The sequence below is a fragment of the Equus przewalskii genome, chromosome 7, assembly GCF_037783145.1.
Source record: "Equus przewalskii isolate Varuska chromosome 7, EquPr2, whole genome shotgun sequence".
Lineage (NCBI taxonomy): Eukaryota > Metazoa > Chordata > Mammalia > Perissodactyla > Equidae > Equus > Equus przewalskii.
In genome coordinates this window covers 74,035,885-74,063,217 of record NC_091837.1, presented here as the reverse complement: position 1 = coordinate 74,063,217, position 27,333 = coordinate 74,035,885, and the positions used below count along the sequence as shown (strand labels likewise).

General features: G+C 37.5%; 1 protein-coding gene across 2 annotated transcripts in view; it reads right to left on the bottom strand.

Annotated features, from left to right (window-relative positions):
* LOC103547445 (dynactin-associated protein) overlaps positions 1–27,333 on the bottom strand; it is a 44,592-nt gene that overhangs the window by 4,197 nt on the left and 13,062 nt on the right. Inside the window, exons 1-3 of one of the 2 annotated variants that reach the window (XM_070627625.1) lie at positions 25,121–25,210; positions 7,688–7,820; positions 3,937–4,101 (exon numbers count right to left, since the gene is read on the bottom strand). In XM_070627625.1, coding sequence (XP_070483726.1) covers positions 3,937–4,101; positions 7,688–7,744 — 222 coding nt within the window. In that variant the 5' untranslated portion in view covers positions 7,745–7,820; positions 25,121–25,210. Of the gene's footprint in view, positions 1–3,936; positions 4,102–7,687; positions 7,821–25,120; positions 25,211–27,333 lie in introns of those variants that run through there. The other variant, XM_070627624.1, reaches the window with a different exon arrangement.

The following is a 27,333-nucleotide window of genomic DNA, read 5'->3' as shown; positions in this document are numbered from 1 at the left end:
GAGAAGTCTAAATGCAACATCTCCATGTCCACACTTTTCAATCCAACCCAGTCTGGCTTCTGCTTCTGTCATGCTACTGAAACACCTGTTAATGAAGTCATCAGTGACATTCATTCACCAAAATATATTGACATATTTTAGCCCTCCTCTTACTTAAGTCCTTAGTGGTATTTGCCACTGGAGACCATTCCTCCTTCTCTCTTTTGAACAATCTCTCCCTTTTCTTCTGTGATATTCCATTCCCTTTGGTTTCCTCATAACCCCCTCCCCCTCCAGAATCATCTTCTCAGGTTTTTTTTTTGAAAGCTCAATATCCACTTTCAGCCTTTATTGTTGACATTCTCAGACCCTTGTCTCTTTTCATTCTAGGTCTAGAATAGGCAAACTTTGTCTGCAAAGGGCCAGATAGTAAATATTTTAAGCTTAGTGAGCCATGCAGTTTCTGTCACAACTACTCCCATCTGCCATTACAGTGTGAAAGTAGCCATAGACAGTGAGTGAATAAGTGGGCATGACTGTATTCCAAAAAACTTTACTAAGAAAAATAGACAATGGGCTGGATTTGGCCACTCTATGCTTTTTCCCTCCTATGATTTTTAATTAGCATCTCTATCTGAATGACTGTCGTCTATCTCCAGTCCAGACCTCCCCTCCAACCTTCAAATGCTTACATGATACCACATCTTGGATGGCTCAAAGATACCACATCTTGGATGGCTCAAAGATGCCTCAAACTCATGATCTTCGCAGTGAAACCTGGCCAGCTCCCATATCTCATTAAATGGCACCACCATCCATTGCATTCAGTTCCATAAGCTGGAACAAATGGATCATCTTTTAAATCTCCCAATCCATTACCAAGCCCTGTTGACTTTATCTCCTAAACATCTCCTAATGTTGTTGACTTTTCTCTGTCTCTACTGATACCACTCTAGTTCAAGCTTCCATTATCTTTGCCTTGGACTACTGCAATAGCCTTGGGCCACAGTGGCCTCCATTTAGTTTCTTCAAAGCTTGCTTCTAAAACAGGATCTTGAACAATTCTGTTGCTTGGAAATGCCTTTCCCATACTCTATTCACCACACAGAAGGCAGCATGGTTCACCTTCAACACAGCACAGTCTCCTCAGGCACCTGTTTTTGACTCAGTACTTGAGTATTGGTCAGTGCTGTGTTATCAGGAGAGGAATGATATACTGTGAAGTTTTTTCATAATTGTTCTTAGAATATTCCAAATTCTTTATGTAACATTGATTGCCAGGTGATGAATTAACACCTGATAATGACCCTTTATAATTTCCTATCTTATCATCCAGCACATAGGTAGTTGCCTGGAACCTAGTATGACCAGAGGGACACAGGGAACCTACTTGAGGGCATTATATTCTTCCCAGGCTTAATACCTAAACGTGCACAATGAAGAGAACTCCCTAGAAGCTTTCCAGTGATGTGCACTTCAACAAGGTAAACCAAAGCCCTGCTTATTTTCTCACTAATCCTTATCATCACTTATGAATTGGTGACAAAATAGCTTGTGACTTATAAGATTACCTTAAGAATTAACAAAACTGAATTGCTTTGTTAATGCTAAAGTGTTTTTGCAAATATTTGTTGCTACTAGTCTTAGGTAGGCAACGAGGATAATGGAAGAGTGCAGTCTTCTTAATTGGAGAGATGTGGTAAAATTTCAGAGCTATGACATCTTAAGTAATTTCTTATCTTCTCTGAGCCCAAATCCCCTTATCCTGAAATACAGTGTTAAAAATATCTATCTCATATTGTTGTTGGGGATTAACATACAGAAAGTCACTAGTTCTCAAAAATATTTTTATTTTGTGTGTAGCATATTATAGGAATTAAGATCAAGAACTCTGGAGTCCAACAGAGTTGGGTTTGAATTGTAGCTCTGTCACTTCTTAGCATTTGGCAGCTTTGTCTTTCTAAGTGTCAGTTTCCTCATAAGGATAAGAATACCTACCTAATAAAAAAGATGAGAGGATAAAATAAGACAATATTTATACAGTGCCTGGCACAGTGTTAGCTATGTAAATTTCCAATCATCCAACATGATTATTTCATTATCACCTGGATGGGAGCAAGACCTTCAAGGAATGGAATACGATACTCATGCCTTTCAGACAGACAAGAGTAGGTCTTAAATATTACAAAATACAAGCCACACTATTTGTTGGATGGCCAGGGTTTTGTGCAAAGGGCGGCGGCCCCAAGGCAGCAGGAGTCGAATGAGAGTGCAGGTTAACAAGGCCAGGGAAATGGGTGCCACTAAGTCCAAGTTAGACCTAGAAAAATATCATTCTCTTTACCTTGACCAGAGGCACTACAAAGGAGTCTTAAGAAAGGAAAGTGGCAAAAAGGCTTATGCCCATCTGGGAGGATTCTATAATACTACGTTTAAAAAAATCGTAAAAGAGCAGCCTAGTGAAATAAAGTGCACGTAACCAGACAATGGGATACCTAAGTTCTCCTGTTTCAGTCACTTCTACATGAGTTCTGGCAAGTGTCTGAAATTCCATGGGTCATATTTTCCCTGATTGCTAAATGATGGAATGGGACTAGATCAGTCATTCTCATCACTGGTTGCACATTAGATTCACCTGAAGCTTTTAAAAAATATTACAGGGGCTGGCCCCGTGGCCGAGTGGTTAAGTTCGTGTGCTTCGGCAGCCCAGGGTTTCGCCAGTTCGAATCCTGGGTGAGGACATGGCATCACTCGTCAGGCCATGCTGAGGGGGAATCCCACATGCCACAACTGGAAGTACCCACAAGTAAAAATGCACAACTATGTACTAGGGGGCTTTGGGGAGAAAAGTGAAAAATAAAATCTTTTAAAAAAAAATATATATATATATATTGCATATGCATGGACCCTACCTCCAAAGTTTCTGATTTAACTGGTCTGGATGGGGCTCAGACACTGGTATGTCTTAAACAACCCCTAGGTGATTCTAATAAGCAGCTAGGGCTAAGAACCACCAGACTAGATATTATCTAAGACCACTTTCAATTCTATGATTGATATAAATGACTTTACTTCTGTGAGCAGGAAGAAACATTTTCTAACTCCACCCTATTGAGCTCATTCATTCTTTCACATTGCCCCAGCAATGGTACAAACAGTTTATATGTTTTATCCAGAATAAAGAAACAAGGCTCAGACTTTGTTGGCCAAAACTCTACAGCAAGATTAAGCAGCGGAGGGTAGGAATTCCAGAATCAGGAGAACCCAAACAAATCGCCAAGCAGAATAAGTAATTTATAGTCAAGGTCAAATTTCTATACTAGGGATGAAGATGTAGAGACCCATTCCTGAGGTAACCTTAATTTAGCCAAGAGACAATGTCAGGAACCAAGAAGAGCTGAGTCTAGCCTCCAAAGCCAGTGGAGAAGATTCGGAGAACAGAGCCAGGTTTCTAAGTCAAGGTCATATCAACAAGAGGTCAGAACCAAGAAAGCTATAGAAAGTGTCACATACAGGTTCAGAGGCTGGAACAGTGTGAGAAAATAAAGTGAACGTCAATAGAGTAGGACCCTTGAAGCTTTACACACTACCTAGTCTCCCATTGGAGTCTAATTAATGAATTAAACCCCATCGCCAACATATTTGTTCCCCTGCCCCCTCCAACCTTGCATTTGTACTTTACATTTATTCCTTTAATTTTCATATATGTTCTCTATGTGAATATCTGAGTCCCCAACAAGAATGTTAGCTCTTTGAAAACAGAGAAACTATCAAATATTCTCCTTCTTGTGAATTGCCTCACGGTAACTTATAATTATACTGAGAATACAGCAAATGCTTAACATGAATGTGGGTGAACTAAGGAATTGAATACATTTCCTGGGAAAGAATAGAACAAATACATCCCCATATAGAGCACATCCCAACTTGAGTAAAAGTTGCTATACCAAGCATTACCTGTGTATTGCACAATGCTGTGTGTGGGTGTCCTGAGTATGTAAGGACTCCTGGGCTCGTGCAGACCCCAGTTAAGTTGGAAGAGACATCCCCAGTTATGTCATTTGAAGGTGGACACCAGCACGCAGAGCTGTGAGCCTCTTGATCATTGGAACACGTGATTGGCTAGAGAGATGAAGTGTAAGTGAATAGGAAGACACGTGGTTGAATTTCTAAAATCAAACTCTTCTGTCAAAAATAAACAAGGATGTGACTTTTAAAAGGAATAAAGACAAGACTTTTAAAAGGAATGTTTTCTAAGTCTCTGAAGACAAAAAAATCTAGACAGATTATTATACATTACGTTTTAACTAATTTTTGTAAGTTACCACTGTTTCAGATCAAGCATGTATATCATCCAATCTTTCCCATCATATTACTTGCATTGTGTTAAATACTCGATGTTGCAAGCTGCTGTAGGTGGAGTATGTATTAGGAAGCTTCTATTCATATAAGGAATAGAATGTTAGAGCTGAAAAAGTTCTTGCAGCTCATCAGGTACAACCTGTTCAGGTCATCTTGGAAATGCAAATATTGAAGCAAAGAGAGTTGAAGTTATTATTATTATTATTATCATTATTATTATTATCTCATAATGACACGATAGCAAAGGCTAGAACCCAGACCTTACAGTGTTAAGGCCAGTGTATTTTCCACTCCACTTCACTATATATAATATATTGTTATACTTAACTATGGTAATACATTAATACAGTACATACTATACTACACTATACTAATGAAAAATTCTCACGCAAAATGACTCCTTTGCATAATCCATACCATGCTCTATGCAATGGAACTAGCAAGATCCTGACAGGGACACAAAAGACAAATCATCATCCGGTTTGTGACATGCCTTTGCTGGGTTCCTCTTGAGCACATAGCAGTGTAAAAATAGTTCTCAACAACAGCAACAAAAATGGTCTCTACTCTTAGGGAGTTTATATGCTAAGGTGACAGGGAGGCAAAACAAATTTTGTATAATTAACAAACAAACATGATAATTGCAAAATATTGTTGAGAAAAGGCAATGATAAGGATTGAAAATGGATGAGTTCAATGGGAAATATTTTGGGAAAGAAATGCATTAAAAGAGCGCAAAGAACAAGATAAAGTGAAAATGGGAGAGGACTAGCTTCAGGAATTTATGTCTGGACCAAAAGATTTGTTACATCTCAAGAATAATGTAGGATTGCCTGGGGATCTTCATCTCATCGGGTGGCAATGCTTACTTTCCAGCTGGGAATCAAGGGCGTCTCCGCCGCTTCTTGCTCATCTTCAAAAGGATGGGGCACTAAAGCTACCTATGCGTAGATTTGCTGTGAGAATTAATGAATAAATAACTGCTGACTGATTAGAACAATATCTGGCAGATAGCTTGCACTCAGTAAATGTCAGCTATCATCATTGTTAGTAGTAGTTTCAGGGTTTTTATTCCTTCTACTGCTATACTACTTGTCTTTGATCATGTTGATTTAATAACCCATGAGTAAATAGCTATAAAAATTGCTGGCCCATCAACCAGTGAGTTCCATAAAACTGTCAAATTAGAATTGTACGTAGTCATTGGTCCATTAGGAACTATTATTAAAAATACAAGAATAGATATGATTGCTATTAAACACAGATAAGATGGAATACACTTGGCAGTAAAGAGTTTGCGAAGTTAGATGTTTCTGTAAGTGTTATAGCAAAGAAATAAAGAAAACAGCTCTATGTTTTGTTGAGTAAGAATAAACTAAGTCCATGTTATTCACTAGGTAAATCTGAGGAAAGTTGGACTTACCTTCAATAACGACTTTGCTTAGTTTCCTAAGTGCTGATTCTGTTGCTTTAGTGATCATCCAGTTTGCCTATGGCTGATGAACTTGGACATTTTAATGCACTTTGTAAACAAGTAAAATTCAGTCAGCAGGCCAGTTTTCCAGAATTTTCTAGCCCTGTTGGAATCCCGCCCTTTCAAAGAAGGAAGATGACAGGTGGCATCTATACTAAGGGTGGAGAACCTGTGATCTAGGCTCAGCTTTAGAGTAATGTCACAAACCGAGTAAGAGTTTCTACTGTGCTATGTTGGTTGCTCTGACTCTCAGCACAGGTGAAGTCTATACAAAACTGGACTAGTTGGAGAGCTGTGAGTAATGTTTACTCAGACAACCAGCCTCAGGTAATAGTGGCCATAGGCAACTGAAGTGCATTATCTATAATCACCAAAGAAAGTTCCATAGATTTTTCCCTTAACTTATAAGAATTAACTTAAGTTCTCATGTATCTCAAGAGAAAAACAAAACACCAAAATTTATTTTCTTTTTGTTTATAATCTGCAAAGAATTCTTAAATTCTATTATTCAATTTGGTCTTAAAGGAAAAATATTTTTATAATTATGCCTTAAATATCCGTAATAAAGTGAAATATTCAGTCCACTATCCAGATATATGCTGTGAAAACAACTTAATATTTGTAAACATCTTCAAGTCTGTTGTTATCTAGAGAAACTATCAAGATGATGAATACTTGGCTAGAGGAATATTTGTTTTTCATCGGAGCATCCTGGCATCCTGAAGGTCCGCTTAAACAGTGTCAAACTCAGAAGTGACAAAAAGAACAGCTTCAGGAGAGTTTTTTGTATAATGACTCAAAAGGGCAAGCTGGTGACCCAGCACTCCCGCAAAGGATTCTTTTATTAAACTAACACTGAGCAAAAGGGCTTTCTTCTTTGGCTTATCTTGTAGGCAATTAGCACAGGCTTATTGTCATAGCTCCAAATTGCAAAGTCAAAATATTTCATTTAGGGGCCGGCCCAGTGGCACAGTGGTTAAGTGCACACATACCACTTTGGCAGCCCGGGGTTCACCGGTTCAGATCCTGGGTGTGGACATGGCACCGGTTGGCAAGCCATACTGTGGTAGGTGTCCCACATATAAAGTAGAGGAAGATGGGCATGGATGTTAGCTCAGGCCAGTCTTCCTCAGCAAAAAGAGGAGGATTAGGGGCAGATGTTAGCTCAGGGCTAATCTTCCTCAAAAAAAAAAAAAATTCATTTATTCTTCAGGTGGTGAATTTTAACTTACCATTTTAATTTTTTAGCACATTTCCATCTTTTGTCTGATATCAAAGATTATTTGTTCAGACATAACCAGATACATAAAAAGCACTTATAACTATATAGTGAAGGCTTGAGTCTTGGAGTAAAACATTTTAAAATAGGTAAAATGATCATATTTTTATACTAAGTAGGAGTTTTTAGAGGATTTCTTTCTTAGTCCTAAAGACAATATCTAGGATTAATATCTGTATTTCCAGAATATTTAGAAATCTGAGTTCTGACAGGTTTAGAAATTATGCATAAAATCTAGTAATCAAATTACAAAAATAAAACCAGAACTAAACCAAAGACACTATTGGAGATTTATGTTTACATGATGACGAATATAGAAAGTTAAATGGGTTTATTTGTATATTATGTGGTTACAGAGACATTTCTAATGCTTTATATCAGAAATACAAAAAATAATTTCTAAAGTATAATGTAGCAGGATATAGCACGAAAAGCTGAAGCAAAAAATTTAATACATAGCTCTTCTTCCTTTTGGAGAAGAATGCAAAATTATGATATTGACTTTATAGAAGTAAAGAAATTAGATTGCTTTCAAATGCTGAAAAGAAGACTGTAATATAAGCAAAATATTAAAATAGAGCAACAATACTCACTGGCTGGTTTTCAGATTGTTCGATATTCGCTACGTATTTTCCATGCTTTCTGTCCATTCTTGAGCTTGCAATACCACAAGCTTAACTCCAAGAATATTTTTCAGTTCAAGCATCTCCCTTTATATCTGCAACCCTGAGAAATAATTAAAATGACTTGTGGAAAATCAACTCTGATGCATCACTACAGGTGTGGATTAGACTAAATAATAAGTAATTATTCACTAACACGGACTCACCTTAGAGAAGGAAATGAGGTGTCAATTCCAGACAGACCCAAGAAAGCCAATACTGCCTCTGAGAGCTACTGTGACTACCCCCTCAACAACCCTTCTGACAGAAAGGAACTCTGAAAATCTTACAGAATTCTTCCTTTTCTTCCCTTTGGCCTCATCTCTCAAACATTTGTCTTCTATTTTAGGATGAAGCCAAGAAAAAATTCAGGAGTAGAAAGTTTGCCAGTGCTGTTTCTCCACCCGAGCTGAATGCCTTCTCACCCTTAGTGAGCACCATCTCTTAGTCACTCATGGCCTAAGGGTGACTTTACCTTTTCAGTCTCCAGGTTGGTGGTTGGAAGTCTAGGTGGTCAATTGCTTAGTAATTCACATGCATTTAAAAACAGTTAGATTCAGTTTCCCAGGCAACAATGCCAAAGGACTGATGGAATATTGAAAATCTTTAGGAAGAGATTTTCTGTCAAGAAGTTTAGTTTGTCTCAGATTGAAAAAGAATTAACTCTTTTATTGATTTATTTACTCAACAAGTGAGAAGATTGAGTTTCTAAGACGTTCCCAGTGTTTTTCTAGTGCAAAAAGTTCAGTAGCGAACAAAACAGCCCACACCCCATCCTCTTTCAATCCAACACTTTGGGATTCTGATTTTTTTTCAACAGCTCAATCCTTTGAAATCTCTCTTATAAATGTATTCAACACTTTCAGCTTAATGAGTTTTACTAGATCAACTGAAATGACACAGCCTCAGGCCTTAGAACATAAAGAACGTGGAAAAATTGTCAAACAATTGAGAAGGGAGAGGGATTTGTCCTAAAGAGGATTTAAAACATGATGACTTACTCTTATTCCTGTTAAAACAAAACCAATCATGCCACTGTATGGCCACGGGCCACCAGGGATGTGCATGGGTTGAAGGCATCAACAATATTAAACGTGACCTTCTAATAAACTGATTTATTTGAAAATCAGAATGATATAATTATCAAAGAAGAGGTATAAATTTAACTTTGCTTTAAAATATTACTACACTCTATTCTGCAGAGATATTCATTTTAATTTGGTACTAGAGCAACATAGGATGTAAATAAAACTTCATCCTTTTTTACAGCATCGACACATCATATCAACGGCATAAAAAGTAAAAGTTTACTCTATCTCTTGAATTTCATGCTTACAATCTCTAATTGGCCTAACAGTTGCAAGACTCGGTCAGAAACTTTGGAAGAAAGTATAGGAAATATTAAAAATTTTTCAAAATAGTAACAAAATTAAACAACACATTGCTCTATGGCTAAATTTACCATGTAAAAAGTAGATTGTTCTTCATTTTGCAAAGAACCATTCTTCAGCATGTATTATTAACAGTTCTTGTAAATATCTTCCTCCAAAGGTCAACAGAAAAAACTGAACACACCTGAATTGTTATAATGAACAGAGAGCATGCATCTCTCTCACTGCCCTGTCAGAAGATCGTACGAAAGACCTTTCTTCGGGGCAGGATTTATAGCCAAAAAGAAATCTGAAAGTCTTTTTGGTTGACATGGAGTTGAGAAAACTCTTGATAGCTGGCCAGTTTTTAGGTGGAAAAAATGTCCATTTCTCATTCATCTAACAGAAAGTGAATTGCGTTGTTGTCTGAAAAGCTAGGTCAAAACTCTTTTTTTTTTTTTAAATCATCTTGCTCAAATTTTTCTTGCCTGAAATTTCGCTATGCTCTGATTATTTCTTTAGTCAGTTGATGACCTGAGAGCCAACATGACAGCTTCAGCCCTCTGATCTTAGACAACACTTTAGGAACAGAGACTAATTACAGTGTTTCTCATTGTGTTATTAACATGACAACCAAGCAATCAGACCCAGAATTTCAAACCCTAAGTAAAATACTGACTCGCAGCCCAATTAATTCAAGAGTATGAAAGATTGTTTTGAAAAAAATAGAAACTGGAAAATAAATTTCCAAAATGTCTTACTAAATTTATTATCAAAGCAATTAGAAGCAATCATTAAAATTAAAAATAAAAACTGAAATATTCTGCAAATGTGTTTTACGTACAGTTATCATAACACTATCAGGGTGTTTTTCATTGTATTTTTTTCAAAGCTGAGCCTATTCTTAAAGCAGGTGTTTCTTCACCAAATCAAAAGTAATTAAACAGTATTTCAGTAATACAATGGGATTGTAACAATTAGCCCTACTTAAAATAGAAACTTCAAGAGGAAAAACATGTTTTGACGCATATCATTGAATTTCCTAATTACGAATTTAAAGTATATTTACAGATTTTAAATATGTTTATGCTGGCAGAACATGTTCTTTCATTAATTTATTCCCAACTGTTTATTAAGCACTAACCCCAGGCGTGTCTGGAACCTGGACATCCAGACAGCCTTGATCAAGACAGAAAAGAACTGCTTACACTCTATCCTTTGTGCATTGAATATTTGCCTTTTGATTTTAACTTTCAAATTTGCTTAAAATGTAATATTTTTGTTTAAACAAAGAGAATTTTCTTTTTTTATTTATTTAAAGATAAGCATTTTTTGTATGTTGGGGAATTGATTCCGTAACGGTGAATATATCAGCTTCTACACAATTAAGTAGACAACTGCCTAATTCATCTCTGTTTGACCACAGTGACTGGGAATTCATGGCTTTCCTAGGGGCTGATATTCCATTTTAGGGTGACCGTCACTGTTTGAAAGTTCTTTTTTCTATGGAGCCAAAATTTTCCTTGTTTCTTCACCTAACTTACACTCTGGTCCTGCTATATCTGGCGACACCCAAAATGAAAGCATTTTCCTTCAGAATATGGATCTATGATCCTTGATGCACAACTCCTAAATCTAAAAGGCTTTGAAAAAACTGAAAATTATTTTATACATTTGGCACAAATTTACTTGGCAGCAAAAGTTAATCCGAACTGATAAAGCTATTTCTAGTCTTCAGACGTTTAATTACAAAAATATTAATATCTATTCCAGGGTTACTATTGCAGTCCTGCTGGTAATTGCATAATGTATCATATTGTCTTTATAAAGTTTTCGAAAGTCTGAATTATGAAACAGATCTCGCTCAAGCACTTCCTATGAGGGACTGTGGGTTGTAGAAATTTTACAAATTTTTTAAAGACAACTAGCATTTCCTTCCTTATTCTCATTACTCTGAAAAACTGCTTCATAAAGACTTCAGTTGGTCGCTGACTCTTATAAATAGCATTTTCTAAATGTGGATGAGAAGAGGAAGAAAAAGAAAAGCTTCAACCTTTGCTGGGTCATAGCCAATGGTGCTACCCTTGGGCAGCCTCTGACACAAGACTTGATTAATGTCATTTTATTAACATTGCAGAGATGTTTATGCTATTCCAGTGGGTGTACCACACTGCTCATAGCTAATCCTTGTAAAACCTACAAGAATTAAGTTTTATTATCCCCACTTTCCTGATGAGACACATGTGTTTTAAGTGACCTTTTATAAGCCCAAGTTAAGACTAGAGTATGTGGAGTTCAGACTCCCCATCCATTTACTCTCTATACCCATTCATTAATTGTGTCATGTGTACCACTCTGTGCCTTAAGAAGGAGGGGAGAAAAGGTGAAAGATTATTTGGCAGTTACACTTATTGGGAAGACCATACAACTGTTGAAACTGGAGACTCTGGTGACATATCAGGACACATCAGGGAAGTAGAGATGTTTACTGGAAGCAAGGCCGGGGTGGTGCTGCCACCTAGAATTAGACCTGCCCAAAAGGACACAGACTGCTGGAATCCAGGCTCCAAATAATAGCAAGGATTTAGTAACTCCCAGGGTGGAGACACAGCTCATCACCCATGCTGACCCTGCTCATTCTGTCCAGGCATCAAATGGTCGGACTAGAGCACTTAAGAGGTTCACAGAGTGCAGGGTCACCAACCAGCCTTGCAGACTGTATCTTTTTAAGGATCACCCTAGATTTGGGAGCTGAGGTTCACTGAAGGGAATACAGTCCACAGAGATGGGCACAAAAAAGAATAAGGCTGCAGGCCTCATTAAGAATTGCAGCAAATAGACTGGTTGTTAGAATGAGAACTTGGAATGGAAATTTTAGAAAACCTCAGGTCTACAAGGCAGGGCAAAGAGAGAAATTGGTATTCATAAGGTCCGGAACCATAACTAGGTTATCAGAAATGGGTTCTATGGGGAATTGGGGTCAACTGTAAACCTGGGATTAGAATAAGATTCTCAAGCTCTCAGTAGTGGGACATTATAGCCCTGCTCCGGGTACAGTGCGGGACCCAGCAGTCCCAGCGTCCAAAGGTAGGGCTTTGCTTATTTCATCACCCTCACTCGAGGTGGAGGGTGGGTGGTAAATGATGAGAGCTATATAGGGCTGAATCAATTCATAGAGAGTCAAGTTTGGATTTCTATGAGAGTCAAGTTTGGATCTGGAACAAGGATGGCAACTGAGGCATGACCAAAGGAGGCTGCGGTGAATTCAGGTTTGAGGAGCAGGTGGGGAGAGGGCAGCCAGTCAGGGTAGTGAGCTGAGAATTAACCCACTGGGGGTAACATTTGAAATATCAGGAAAGCCAAGGCAGCTCTCTATGAGGGTTGAAGCTGGTCATGGTTTGCAAGAGGCAAGTTCTGATCCAGATCTTAAAGGACCTCACACACCCAGATGGGTAGAGAGGAGGAAGGAGAGATTGTAGAGGAGAGATGCTGAGACACACAGGGAAAAGCAGAAAGGAGCAAGGCATTGGGGGAAATTACGATGAGCCATCTGGTAGTAGCATGAGGCTATAATGGAAATAGAGAGATATTAGATCAAATAGACAAAGAGGAAAGGTAAATGTCAGGATGTGAACTTTAAATGTGAATTGAGAGTGAACAAAACGGTAGTATTTTGTCCAAGAAAATAAATGAAAATTATGTTTGGAATAACTAATTATGTAGCCGCTAGTGCCAGTAAAAAAGGAAAGATTATGACTATTCCTGAATTAATTCCAACTATAACACTCATTCATATTGTTGGGTGTCTTTTATGTCCCCTGCTCTCGGATGCTGAGATAGGAATAATGACCCCATCATCTCCCCTGGGGAGGACCACACATAACCAGTCTCCCAGCTTCCATGTGTGTCCCCCTCAAATTCATTCTTCACAAAAATAGCCAGAATGCTCCTTGGAAAATGTCAGGCTGCTTATGTCACTGTCCTGCTCAAAACTCCTAAATGGCTTCCCCTTCTCCTTAGGATAAAATCCCCAATCCTTTCCGTGGCTAACAAGGCTATGAACTCAGAGGTCTGCGCCCACCCCTGAACCCTCATCCTGCACTATTTCACACATCACCTACCACGCCCCAGCCACACTGTTTAAAAAAATGTATAAAGAAATGTTTCAAATAGACTAAAAGGTATAAAGAACAATCTGGTAAGTAGCCAAATCTCCATGATTAGTGAGCTTAAGAGATTCAGGCAACATTTCTGAAACCAAATGTGTGGGCATTTTACACACTATCCAGTTCCCTAGCTCTTCGGACACCAGCTGGATGTCCTGCAATTCAATTCAATGCAAATACATCTACCCAGAGTTAGCATCAGATCCCATGGGGTAAAGGACTCAGTCCCACAAAGCTGCCCCAAACTCAGACACCAGTCTCAGGTCCCAGACCACCCATACTTCTGACCCACCAGCTATAAATGGGGAGTTCCCCACCTCAGGTTTCAAAATTTGCTAGAATGGCTCACAGAACTCAGAAACACACTTCACTTACATTTACCAGTTTATCATAAAGGATGCTATAAAAGGTACAAATGAACAGCCAGATGAAGAGACACATAAGGTGAGGTCTAGAAGTGTCTCGAGTGCAGGAGCTTCTGTCCCCACGGGGCTGGAGTGTGCCACACTCCCAGCATGTGGTATGTTCACCAGCTCAGAAGCTCTCTGAACCCTCTCGTTCAGGGATTTTTATGGAGGTTTTATCACATAGGCTTGATGGATTTTTAACTCAATCTCCAGCCCCTCTCCCCTCCCTGGAGGTTGGGGAGTGGGGCTGAAAGTTCCAAGCTTCTAATCAGGGTTTGGTTTTTCTGCTGACCAGCTCCCATCCTGAAGTTATGCAGGGGTCTGCTAAGAGTCTCCTTGTCAAAACAAGACACTCAGTCACCCCCATCACTCAGGAAACCACAAGCAATGTGGGAGCTCTGTATCAGGAACTGAGGACAAAGACCAAATATCTTTGAGTGATATGACACAGATAAAAAATGTTCACATATAATTAGAACCACCTCTGTCCTTATTCCTGATCGTACTCTCCTCCCTCCATTATATTTCCCATATATTTTTTTATGTTTTAATACATTCCAAAAAATATATAATATTGTTTGCATGTTTTAAAATATGTATGAAACCTATTACATGGTATTTTCCCACAATATGGGGTTTTTTTGGGCCCAGATTACATTTATAAAATTCAACTACACTGACATCTATAACTCTTATTTCATTCATTTTCACTGTTTTATAGTATTTCATTGATTGAATACATTACAGTTATTAATTTATTTTCCTGTTAGTATAAATTGAGTCTGCTTCCATTTTTTACTATGATTATTATAGTGTATGCCCTTCTGGGAACATTTATTAAAATGTTTCTAGATGTATAATTGAGTGAAATTCCTGGATCATCAGGTGTGTATTTTTCCAACTTAACACATGTTCCCAAAATTGTCTCCAAGGTCGTATGAATATTCACTTCTGTAGCAGTATTCTCATTTTTCCATAAAATACTAATACTCAGTGTTGTCAGATTTTTAATTTTGCTACCACGTATGGTATAAGAATATTCTGCTGAGTTCACCCTTTTTTTCACCCTGCTTACCTGCAAGTTGAAGTGTATAGGGTTCCTTTGTTTCTGAGTTACACAAGAGAGTTTCTTGTGAGATCTTTTGTTTTGCTTACTCTATCTTTTTGTTTTGTCTTGTTTGGATTTTAGTAATAAATGTGAGGAGATCAGAACTAGGTGGTTGTTTCCATACTACAGGAATTAGGAGCCTTCTATCTTTTGTCATACATTCATTAAATTGTGATCACATTATACACATACACGAAACATATAGTATAGTATCTTCTTTTTCATTTAACACTTTAGCATATGCATTTGCCCCAGTAATTTAAAATCTTTCAAAAACGTCACATTCAATGTCATTGTCAGGTGTGACATCATGTCGAGTGTGTGAGCTCATTGTCATTCACTGGTTCATGACTGAGTTCAGGGCAATAGGAAAGGGGAGCATAGAACTGATATAAGAAATGACTAGCATGTGTCTTACTGCTAGAAATTACAGGCCCCAGTCTTGGGAGGGAAGCCCCAGTTTGGATGTCCAGTGTGGAAGCTCCTGGGAAGCCAAGAGGAACTAGACATTGAGCACAAGGGCTGGGGAAACACAAGGGGCACCAATGGTCACCAAATGTCATCTTCTTGTACCACAGTGTATAGGTCTCAGCTAAAGGAAGCTTGAGGAGGAGCAAAACACTGGCTGCACTCACAACTCAGAATAGGTGTATTTTCACTTGGGTATCAATCAAAACCAGAGCAGGTGAAGTACAGGTAGATTGGAACCTTGAAACAGAACTGAGCACACGGGCTGAGTGCACGACTAACTTAGCCATGTGAATTCCTGCAAAAATGTGGCCCTCCCAAACAATATTTTCCCCATCTGTTAAATAAATGTGTTAAGACCAGGTGGTAACCACAATCTCCTTCGGTTCAATGATGGATAAATTTGCAAGCAAGAAAAGTCACTTTAAGTAACTCCACTGGATCAACGTCTTTCATTCTTCACTTTGCTCTCAGACCTAAAATGTAAGAGTCTCCTTTTTGGTTTCAAGAGTTAAACCCAGGGAGCCAACCCCAGAGCCCAGCGGTTAAGTTCACCTGCTCCGCTTTGGCAGCCCCAGGTTTCGCCACTTCAGATCCTGGACGTGGACCTAACACTGCTCATCAAGCCATTCTGAGTTGGCGTCCCACATAGTAGAACTAGAAGGACCTACAACTAGAATATGCAGCTATGTACTGGGGGGCTTTGAGGAGAAGAAGGGAACAAAAAGAGTTAAGCTCAGACCCTCCTTAATGAGCCTCTAAACAGGGATGAGGGTACCGTGTGGAGTGAATGCTGGAGCCCAACACACCCAACTAATCACCAAGCACCGTGAATAAGCAGTCCAAATCAGATTTCTCCCTGGGATGAAGACTCAGAGTTATAGGCACAAGGTGAGGTGACTATGCAGTCAGGGACACAGATCTGAATCAAGTCACCAAGCAAAGAGGAAAAACCAGGGAGTGGGGGAGATCAACACGGAGGGCTGAGAGAAAGGTCCATCAGTCTCAGAGGCAGGAGGGAAGGACAGAGAAGCAGACCACCCAGAGAGCAGAGCCCTGGGGCATTAAACACTGATGTCTTCCAACTGAGCCTCCTTTGCAAAACAGGAAGGAAAAAATATCCTTCCACTGCCAGGATATTTGCTCTCTTCACACCTATTTATCCCACCTAAAACAAGAGTCCAAAATGTTGTTTTATCTTCTGTGTGTGTTGTGTTATTCTCTAGTTGTGTGTATACTCTTTTTCCTGAAGAAGAATATTGATTCCTTAAAGGGGGTCCCTCGCAAATCTACTTCTCTTGCTTTCCCTTTCCATGCATTGAACTGATCATGCATTATTAAAATGTTTTGCACAGAAATGTTGGTCATGAGTGGCCCAAACATTACCTGTCCATGATGGAAGTCTCTGGTCAATGTGAGCATCCAAAGTGCCCAGTTGATACAAGTATCAGGGACATCCCTACCAGCCTCACCAGTGACATCAGCTGATGGTGGAAACTTACACACTGAACTGTGAGCTTCCTGGTCATTTGGACTTGGGAATGGCTACAGGGATGAAATGTTTGGAAAACAGAAAACCCATTGAGTTGAACTTCCCAAGTAAAATTATTCCAACCAATATAATCTGTATTTTGACATGTTATATTTTATTCCATTGACCCAAATAGCTCTTGATGGAATAAAGAGTTATGCTAGTTTAATACCATAAGATAGTGGAAAAATCACAATTGAAACATTACTTTTGTAAGAACAAAAAGTCAAGGATTTTTTTCTTTCAAAGTAATAAAATGTAATCATAAATATATTTACACACACACAATAGTACCAAAATATTTAATGGTTAGGAGGAATTAAAGATTAGAAGAAGTCTGGTATCAACCAATTGCAATTGAGAGAAACATACTAAACAAGATGTCATTGAGTATGGGACAGCTGCTGTCTGAGTCTCAGCAGACCAGTTCACACACCACCAAAGCTGCTAGAGATCCAAGTCATAAAAACTTCCCAGCTCATCATGAAACAAGTCTCATTCTTCTTCAGAGTCTGTCAGGTCATCATTCCCTACCTATTTTGCTTTGTTTTGTTGTTTCTTCTGGCCCCTTCACCCAAACTCCTGCATCAGGAAATGTTCTCTTTTGAACACCACAGGGGAAGACTGGGAGTCCATGAGGGGGCCTGGTGAGTGTGAGTGGAGTGTAGGGTTTCTCAGGGAGGCAAACAGGGCACAGGTGGAGCCTGCACGATACCCTATATGGCTTCAGGATGTATAGCCAGTGTGCGTGCAGGTCCTGATGGAGGGGCGGGGTGAGGATGGGTCTGGATGCTCTGAGCATCAGGGGATGCTCAGATAAAGGCCACATCAGGCCCAATGCACTGCAGCCCATGACCCCTCATCCCAGAGGAAGCCCAGCCTCATAGGGTCTTGGGAAACTCCTGGATGCCCTGGAGGCGGGTGCCACAGACCCTTCATCCCATATTCATTCATATGAAATCTGGCCCAAGACATCTATCAAGCATACCCTAATCAGCATCAATTTTAAAAGAATTCTGTAACGTTTCATGTCTTAAGCTGAGTGGTGGATGCAAGGCTTTATATTCCTCTTTACAGCTTTTGAATATCTGAAATATTTTATACTTAATTTGTAAAGAAAAAAATAAGATAGTTTTTCAAAATAAAGTGTTTTTTTGTAGTAGGCTTAGAAGAAGGGAAAAATCCAATGTACTATTTTAAAGAGAAGTAGAATCATTTATATCAGAATTTGGGGGGACACTCTGTTACCTCTAGAAACACCATAGAATAATCTGGGACTTTCTTAATAATAGGATAGTAAATGTGCTATTTCCACTTTCTCTCTCTCTAGATCTTGCACTTCCTACATGGTTATTAAATTTGCTGGTCAACAATGTTAAATAGGCAAATTATTTGTGTGGGTAGGACACTGGTCCGTTGTGACACCAGTACTAAAAATAAAAGCATTATTGTGAATAAATATACACAAGCATACTTCCTAGGTAAGGTATTGGAGGTATTCATTAATTTTCAAAGTTAACAAGTGCAGTGGAATAAGCAAACTTTCAGTACATTCTGTGAATCACTGAGAAGCAGAGGAAATCTGAATTCCCCTCTATAAATAGCTGTGCTTTATTTCAAATGTACTGATACCACCATTTAGTCTTCAGTCATTATTCAATTTGCCTGAGGCTGATGAACTTTACCATCTAATGCACTCTGTAATCAAAGCAAAACTCAATCATCAAGTCAGTTTCCTGAATCTCATTCTCCTGTTAGAAACCCAGCCCTTTCTAGAAGAAACAAGACAACAGGCAGTGTCTTTATCAGTGGTGAAAAAACAATGATCCTGAGGCCAGTCTGCCCTACAGGAGAATTTTGGGCTTTGTCACCAAGACTGCTATCCTAGTCACAATTTTTTTATTGTGTTTTGCTCTGGCTCTGGTTTGACTCTCAATTTTAAGTTCTGAATAGATGGAGAGCTGAGGATAATGTTTAATCAACTAATCAGAATTAGTCAACAAAGCCATTCATTACAACTGAAAAGTATTTGGAATATTGAAAAGCTATAGAGTTATAACTTAAGATACAATGTTTTTCTAAGAGAGAAAAACAATGCCTAGAATGCTTTTTTAGATGTAAATTTCAAGTAATATTTTATTCTATTGGTTGAAATTGTTCTCACATGGAGAAGGTTTCCCTACCACTATGTCAAAATGTTGAAATATCCACATGAAAGTAAAATTTACAGTTAGAGAGCATCCTACACCTTGTTTTCTATAGAATTTGAAACATTTCACACTTCGTTATTATCTGAACTTTGTTACTATTGACAAATAGAAATGGCAAGCAATAGGATATATTGGAATGTATGAGGAAGCCATTTGGTGTAAACCTAATTCGGCCTGACTGTTTTTTCCAAAAGAGCCTGACATGGCCATTGAGCATGCATTGTATATCTGCTTTAAACATTTACTATGGCAAGAACAAATGCCCTTAAGATAAAGGTGCAACTGCCCCCCACGTTGGTATTTCCTTAAGGATAAGCATCTTTCCTTAGGCTAGGAACTGATTGCTGTGCTCACCTTTGACCTCCCAGCTCACCTATGACCACCCAGCTCGAGACAACAGACCTGCCATCCTGTGTGTCCACCAAGACAGCAGACCTACCTGCTGTGTCCATCAATCGCCATGCCAACAGAGCAGTCTTGTAACTATTGTAAAAGGAACATTTCAATCATATGTGAAACATCCTCTTTGGGGGTACATAACCATTCTGTACACCCTATTTCTTCGGTGCCCTTCTTTCCTTGGGGAAGGAAGGCCTTGGACCATGGTCCTCACATATTGGCTCAGAATAAACTCACCCAAATTTTCATTTATAGATTGGTTATGGATTATTTTCATTGACACTATCTAAAAAAACCATCAATGTGAACTATTGCCTTACTAAAGGCAACTACTTCTTTTTTAAATCTGAGTATTTTGACATAATGAAGATCCAGTTCTGAGGATTCAGAGACACCTAGAGACAATTTTCTGTGGGTCACATGAACTAGAATCAAGATGTTTTCTAAAAATCTCTTACTTTTGAACAGAAGTATCTTCCCCAACTTCAATCATGCAACAAATATTTATTGAGCAAGATGATTTTCTTCCTTAGTCTATCTCATGGACAGAGAAAAATACATTGCCACACGCTTATAATTATTCTTTAAACTATCCATTTCAAACTACCTTTTTGTATTTGTTTCTATTAACAGGGCAAATTTAAAAATTTAACAATAGGTTCACTCTTGGTATGTGTAGGGGAGGAAGACATTTCCTCTACCCACTCTGGTTCCTTCTGGCCAGAAAACAAATTAAATTCACATGAGACAGAATAACAGGAGAAAATTAAACAAAGCTTTATATCATGTATACATGGGAGAGGCTCAGGCAAACTGAGCAACTCACCAAAATGGCTGAAGCCACCACCTTAAATATCATCTTCATCTAAAGGCAAAGGAGGATGTTGGGGGTTGGGGGAGTCAGTTAGGGGAGGTTACCAAAAAAGGACAGTAAACAAGGGTAAGGTTATTATGCAGATTTAAGTCCTTGCCTTCTGCATTGGTATGAGTTTCTAGAGATGAGGTCATCCCCCTTCTTCCTGGTACAGAGAGGGAGACACCTTTACAGATGGAGATTCCCTTTACAAATGTAAATGTCTCTTACAAAGGGTACGTAAATTCTACTTTTCAGAGTTTCTTTCCTGTCTGTAGTTTTTAAAAGTAACCAGCCCACAATAATCCTCATGTCAAAGAGACATATCTTGGGGTGGCCAATCCAGTCCCCCACAGAGGCAATCAAGGTAAAATAGTTTTGTTCTTTTGGGAAGATGCCTGTGTCATTAACCTTCATTGTCTACACATCCATCAAATTTGTCAGATCAAAATCACCCACTGACAGGCTAAAATTAAAAGACATTATCAAGACATTAAAATTGACATTACCAGGTGTTGGTAAGATGTGGATCAACTGGAACCCTCATACATTACTGGTGGGAGTGTAAAATGATTCAAACACTTTAGAAAGCTGTCTAGCAGTTTCTACTAAAGTAATATGTATGCCTATCCTATGATTTAGCTGCTCCACCCCTAGATATATCTCCAAGAGATTGAGTGCTTATGTCCAAAAAAGACACGTAGAAGAAGATTCATATATTGTTATAGCCACAAACTGGAAATGATCCAAATGCCTATAATGGATAAATAAATTGTGGCCTACTCTCTTTTCTTAGAGAAACTGCATTTGTTTCAACACCAAATTCCAACGTGAATTCACTATGTCCTCAAAAGAAAAATGAAGAAACAAAAACTGGAATACTACACATATATTAAATAAATACACACACATATAATTTTAAAATCAACAATATGTTGTATGTTCACCCACTCTATCTAGTGAAAGAAATCAGATACATGTATGATTCCATTATAGGAAGTTCAAGAATGGCCAAAGTAATCAGATGATGATAGAGGTCAAAATGGTTGTTTATCCTGGAGTATGGTGGAGGAGTTGACAGGAAAGGGACATGAAGGAATCTTACAAGGTACCACAAATGTTCTGTATCTTGATCTGGGTGATAGTTATACATATGTACAAATACATTAAAAATACTCCAGCTGTACATTTCAGATTAACGCACTTTACTCTATGGATATTATTCCTCAATAAAAAAGAAAAGAAAGAAAATTAACCATTAACAGAGTTGACAGCGAAATTCAAGATGAGGAATCTAAGTCTAGGAAGGAAATATCACACAACCTATGCAGGACGAATTCCATGTTGAACGCCTCTCCTTTTAGTCAAGTGCCCTTTCCACACTGACTATCTCATGACAGATTAGTTAGAAGGTAAACATCCCAGTAGCTGCCAATAACAGGTCCTTTAAAAAACAAAGAAAACCAAGGATTGAAGTTCTAGAATTGGAGAAGGTCCCAGACGGCAATTGCTCTTAAGTGAAGATTTCTACTCTCATCTCAGACAATAATGAAATGGGTCTGAGGTTAGGTTGTTAGTCAGAAACTTAAATGATATTCTCAATGTCTGAGAAAATCTCAAAGGAAAATTGTTCACAGTAAATGAGATATGCACCTTAACACTCTTTAGAGAGCAACGTTTTATAAGTCTAATTTTTATTAAACTTAGAAATGCTTAATTTTAAAAAATAATTTATTCATTAAGGAATTGTTTAGAGGCCAGCCCAGTAAAGTTGTGGTTAAGTTTGGGGATTCCACTTCAGCAGCCCAGGGTTCATGGATTCGGATCCCAGGCACAGACCCACACACCTCTCATCAAGCAATGCTGTACAACCCATAATAACAAAGAATTGTTTAACCCAAAATGTTAATAGTGCCAAGGCTGAGAAACTGCTCTAGGACATAACGAGCATGAAAAATCTGTAGAAAGCAAGGAAAGTATTTGTTCCAAGGAGCAACGAACACACGATGCCTGCCCTGCAATAAAATTAAGCCAGAGAAGCCACTGTGGCCTCTGGGCAAGGGTATTATGAGGGGCCCACGTGATGTGAAAGTTTTTATAGTAACGAACATGAACATTGAATTTAATTCAACCGAAAATCAGTCTGTTATCAATAGCCAACAAAATTTATGAACCTTAAATAGAATAGAAATTAAACTGGCTTTTCTTTAAAATATGGCTACATATTTCAAAAATACAAGTTGTCCTAAGTAACCATTCTTTCCTTCACTCTCATTGTAAGAGAACTCCCATATTTTCAGTTGGGCACATGGACTCTCAGAATAAAGACAGCATTTGCCGGTCCCCTTTGATGCTAGGTGCAACCATATGACTAAGTTCTATATAATAGGACATTAGCCTAAGTTATGTTTGCAATGTCAAAGTTAATCATTTAACCCTTCTTGGTTGCTGGAATGCAGATGAGGTGGTGCATAATCTCAGGCCATATATTGAAGGCCAACACCCTAAGGATGGTGGAGCAACAGGAGACAAAGTGAGAAGGAGCCTGGGCCAATTCCACGTAGCAAAACTCAAGAGGAGCCTAAAACACTGCCTTACTACGATACTGAGATACACATCTTAATTTGGAATTGGGGTGACATAACCACAGAACAAATAAGACTCCATAAGCATTCAATTGTACATCTGTGTTATCCAATAGCCTGGAGAGTGGTACATCATTCTATCACTTGTGCAGAAACTTTTAATTCCCACTCTCAAAATCCTAAATGACCTATTTACAGAGTACCAAAGAAAATATAAACTGAACACTTAAAAATCATGTTATTGTGTACAATCATGTATTGTATTATTCAGATATTTGGATTTTTAAAAAATACCTCACATTTCTTGTGCATTTTGTATTGAATAGGGCAAACTAATTGGATTAGAATATGTACAAAAAGTATATGGATACACCTTACTATTTCTCACACTCTTCTATTAAATCTCTTTAAATTAAGCAGACATTTTAGCCAAAAATATTAGCTAAATATTTTTCTTGTACAACAGAGTGATTGAGAGCTTTGATATTTGAGTTTTTATTAGCCAAGTTTGTTAGCAGAGTGCTGTTTTAGATTCATCTAGTAATAGAGTGGACACCACTATTGTCTTAAATGCTGGGTCAACACTGACTTTTTAAAAAACCATTTACCCATATCATATACTTTCGTGGATGAAATTTGACCATGAGCATCGTGATGATAATTAAAATGTCTATGCATCCCTCCTTTTCTCTATTGCTACACTGAGAACCAGTATGACAGCTCAAGCTCTTTGATCCTTGGCAATCACTTAAGCAAAGAGATTGTTATAGTCATCATATTTTCTATGTACTTGATATAGCAATTAACTAGCCAGATATCAGATTTCAAAAGCTAACTACTGTTGTTATTTGAAGTTCTTATACAATACAAATAGTTCTAATGTATAAGAATATCATTATGAAAAAGTCACAAGGAGATACAAAAGAAACTTTCATGAGTAATATTAGAATCAATATCAGTGCAATTATTGCATTGCATAAAATATAATTCTTTTAAATCCTATTTATTACAATTCTATGTTATATTAATATAAATGATTATTATAAAACAAATTTATTTTAATTTTAGTTTTCACAGTTCTGGTCCTAGTATCTACAGGAGAATGTTCTTCCAATGAAGTAAAACCAATTAAAAATTATTTAAGGAACACTGTGGTACCACAATTAGTAGTACAAGCAAAATAGAAACTTAATCAACATTTCAGTACAAGTTCAGTTGCAGTTCAGTGATTTTTCTAATTCGAAATTACTTGAGAGCCCCAGTCCATGTTTATCTAAAACTTGGTAAATATGCTTTTATTAAGGGAATATTGCCTTTCATTTGTAAAATAGACACTCATTTCACTCAACAAAAATTTATTGAGCAGCTAATTTGTGCCAGTTACTGTTCAGAGCAGAGTAAATAACATAGAGAAGATCCCTCCCATCAAGGAGTTTACAATCTAGTCTTTGTTTATAAATTGGGTGACCATGTATTTTACCATCTAAACCAAGACGCTTTTGAGGGTGAAAAAACTCACTATTAATATTATTCTGATACAAACGGTGTAATCTAAGACTGTCCCAGGAAAACTGGGATGTATGGTCACCTCACCAATAAAGGACATATTGGAATTCAGATTATAACTTTCAAAATTTGTTTAAATTTTAATATTTTGGTATATTAAGGATAACATCGTTTTACTATTTATAAATTTACGGTTATATGTAAAAAAGTTTTTAAAGATCCTAGATATAATTCAGTCCTCCATTGAATGAAGGCCAACTGTATCATTCAAACTCTTGTGCCCAGTGCCAGTGACTAGAGTTAATGAGTTTTCTAGGATTTTGGCATTTTATTTTCTGATGACACTCATTTCCAAAAACATTTCCTTATATTGTGTTGAAATGTTCCTCCCTGTAGCTTTAACTGATTTCCCCTGTTTCTTTTTTTCTAGAGACAAAATAAATATTTTCTTCTAAATAACAGTTTTTAAGCTTTTAAGGAGAAATACTATAGTTTTTTTTTTACTCTAAAAATATTATTTCTTAGAGGCTAAAATTGGTCAGTTGACTTTTACGTAAGTCTGATATTCAAATTTCTTTTAAAACATGTGAGTGGTAGGAGAAAGAATCACTCTGTTTATTATCAAATGTCACTCAATCGCCCTTAGTGGACAACATCCCTGATACGATGCAGTTGTCATTAATAGTGACATTTACTATGGGTGCACCATGGGATCATAATCTAATTCTAATTATGCATGAAGAATTATTATTCCCACTTACCTGGTGGGATATAGAAGCTTTATGAAATACTTTTTGAATTCCAAGGTATTTTTAGAGTGCCCCTTCCATTGACTAGGCATTACTCTGTGCTAAGGAGGAAAACAATGGGGGGAAGGTGCCAGGGAAAGACATTTAGTACATTAACTCTGTTATAAAGACCAAACAACAATAATGAATACCAACAAGACTCGAGTGACATATTTTAGGATTTATCATGCTGGCGGGATAAATATAACTCCTTCTCAGTCATAGCTGGGTCTGGAACTGAGGTGGGAACTAGGGCTATAGGTGGGGAGGGGGAGGTTCAGTGGATTGAGCGAGGAGGACCTGAAGGAGGCTCAATCAAAGCCAGTGAGATGGGGCTGAGAATAAGTGGGTCTGAATCAAGGCCATTAAAAAGTAAAGCAAATAAATAATTTGAATTGCTCCCTGAATGTAGCAGTCAAGTTCTGATCCAGATGTTCAAGGTCATGATGGGCAAGGCTAGCAGATGAGAAAAAGGAGGGCACTGTAGAAGAGCAGAAAGAGGTAAAGCATTAAAAGGGAGGATAGAGATTGATGGAGACAGCTCTAAGGGTACAGCAGGTTATTTTAGGAACAGAGAGAAATGATGTCAAATAATTACAGGAAACTGGAGTTAAATGACAATATGAGACTTCTGATATTTTATGTAGAAATAGTAGATCAAACAGCAACATTTTAAACAGGAAAATAATGCGAAAATTATATTTGGATAATTAAAGCTAAACGTAGGCTCACCCACTGATACATGACACAGACGTTTTGTTGAGTGAAAGAAGCCATGTTCAAAAGCATCTGAACCATGAGGTGACATTAATGTGAAGATAAAGGACAGGCAAAACTAATCTATGGTGACAGAATTCAGAATAATGTTTACCTCTGGGGAAATGGGGTGCCAGTATTCAGAATAAGGCAAGTTTCTGAAATGATGGAAATGTTTTATATCTTAATCTAGACGTATACATATATGTGTAAAAATTTATTAGGCTATATATTCAAGGTTTGTATACTTTACTGTGTGTAAGTTATAGTTTATAAAAAGGAGAGAAAAAATAAAAATAAAAAATTACACTTGGACTTTATGCTGTTTTCCTGTATCATTTTAAGACAATGCTTAAGTCATTAGCTTTTAGCATTTTATTTTTCAATATAAACATTAAAAAATACAAATTTTCCTCCAAGTTCATCTGCATCGAAAAGGTTTGCTATTATAACATTTTCAATATCATTAAATTCTTAGAATTTTCCAATTTCTGTCATTTTTATTTGACTTATAAATTATTTAGAAGTGTTTTTAATATTCACCAGTGTTTGGGCTCTTCCAGTTATCTTTTTAAAACTGGTTTCTAACTTAATTGTTCATGGTGAGAGAAAATGATCTGTATAATACCAATTCTGAAATTTATTTAGAATTATTTTATGTATATGATCAATTTTTGCATATGTTCCCTGTGAGCTTGAGAAGAATATGTATTGACTTATCATTGAGTGAGGAAACCATATGTTGATTCACCCATTCAGCACTTCTAACCTCCAGAACTGTAATTCAATAAATTTGTGTTGCGTCAAGCCACTAAGTTTGTGGTAGTTACAGTAGCAATAAAAACCTAATACAGATTTTGGGACCTGGAGGTGGGGTGATGTTATAACAAATATTTAAACAAGTGGAAGTGGCTTTGGAATTGAGCAATGAAAAGAACTTCAGAAAATTTTGAGGAGCATGATAGAAAAAGCTTAGATTATCTTGAGCAGACCATTAGTAGACATATGGATGTTAATAACTCTGCTACTGAGGTTTCAGAAGGAAGTGAAGAGCATGGTAGAGGAAACCTATATTGTCTTAGAGAATATTTAAATCATCATAAACAGACTATTGGTAGAAATATGGACGTTAAAGATGCTGCTGGTGAAGGCTCAGAAGAAAATGAGAAACATGCTTTTGGAAACTGGAGGAAATGAGATTCTTGTTATGTTGTGGCATAAACTTAGCTTAATGCTGTCTTTCACAATTCAGTTATGTGGAAAGCAGATTTATAAGTAATGAACTTGGACATTTGGCTAAAGATATTTCCAAGGAAAATGTTGAAGATGTGGATTGCTTTATTCTTGCTATTTATAGTAAAATGCAAGAGGAAAGATAAATTTAGGGAAGAACTATTAAGCACAAAGAAACAAAGACTCGATGATTTGGG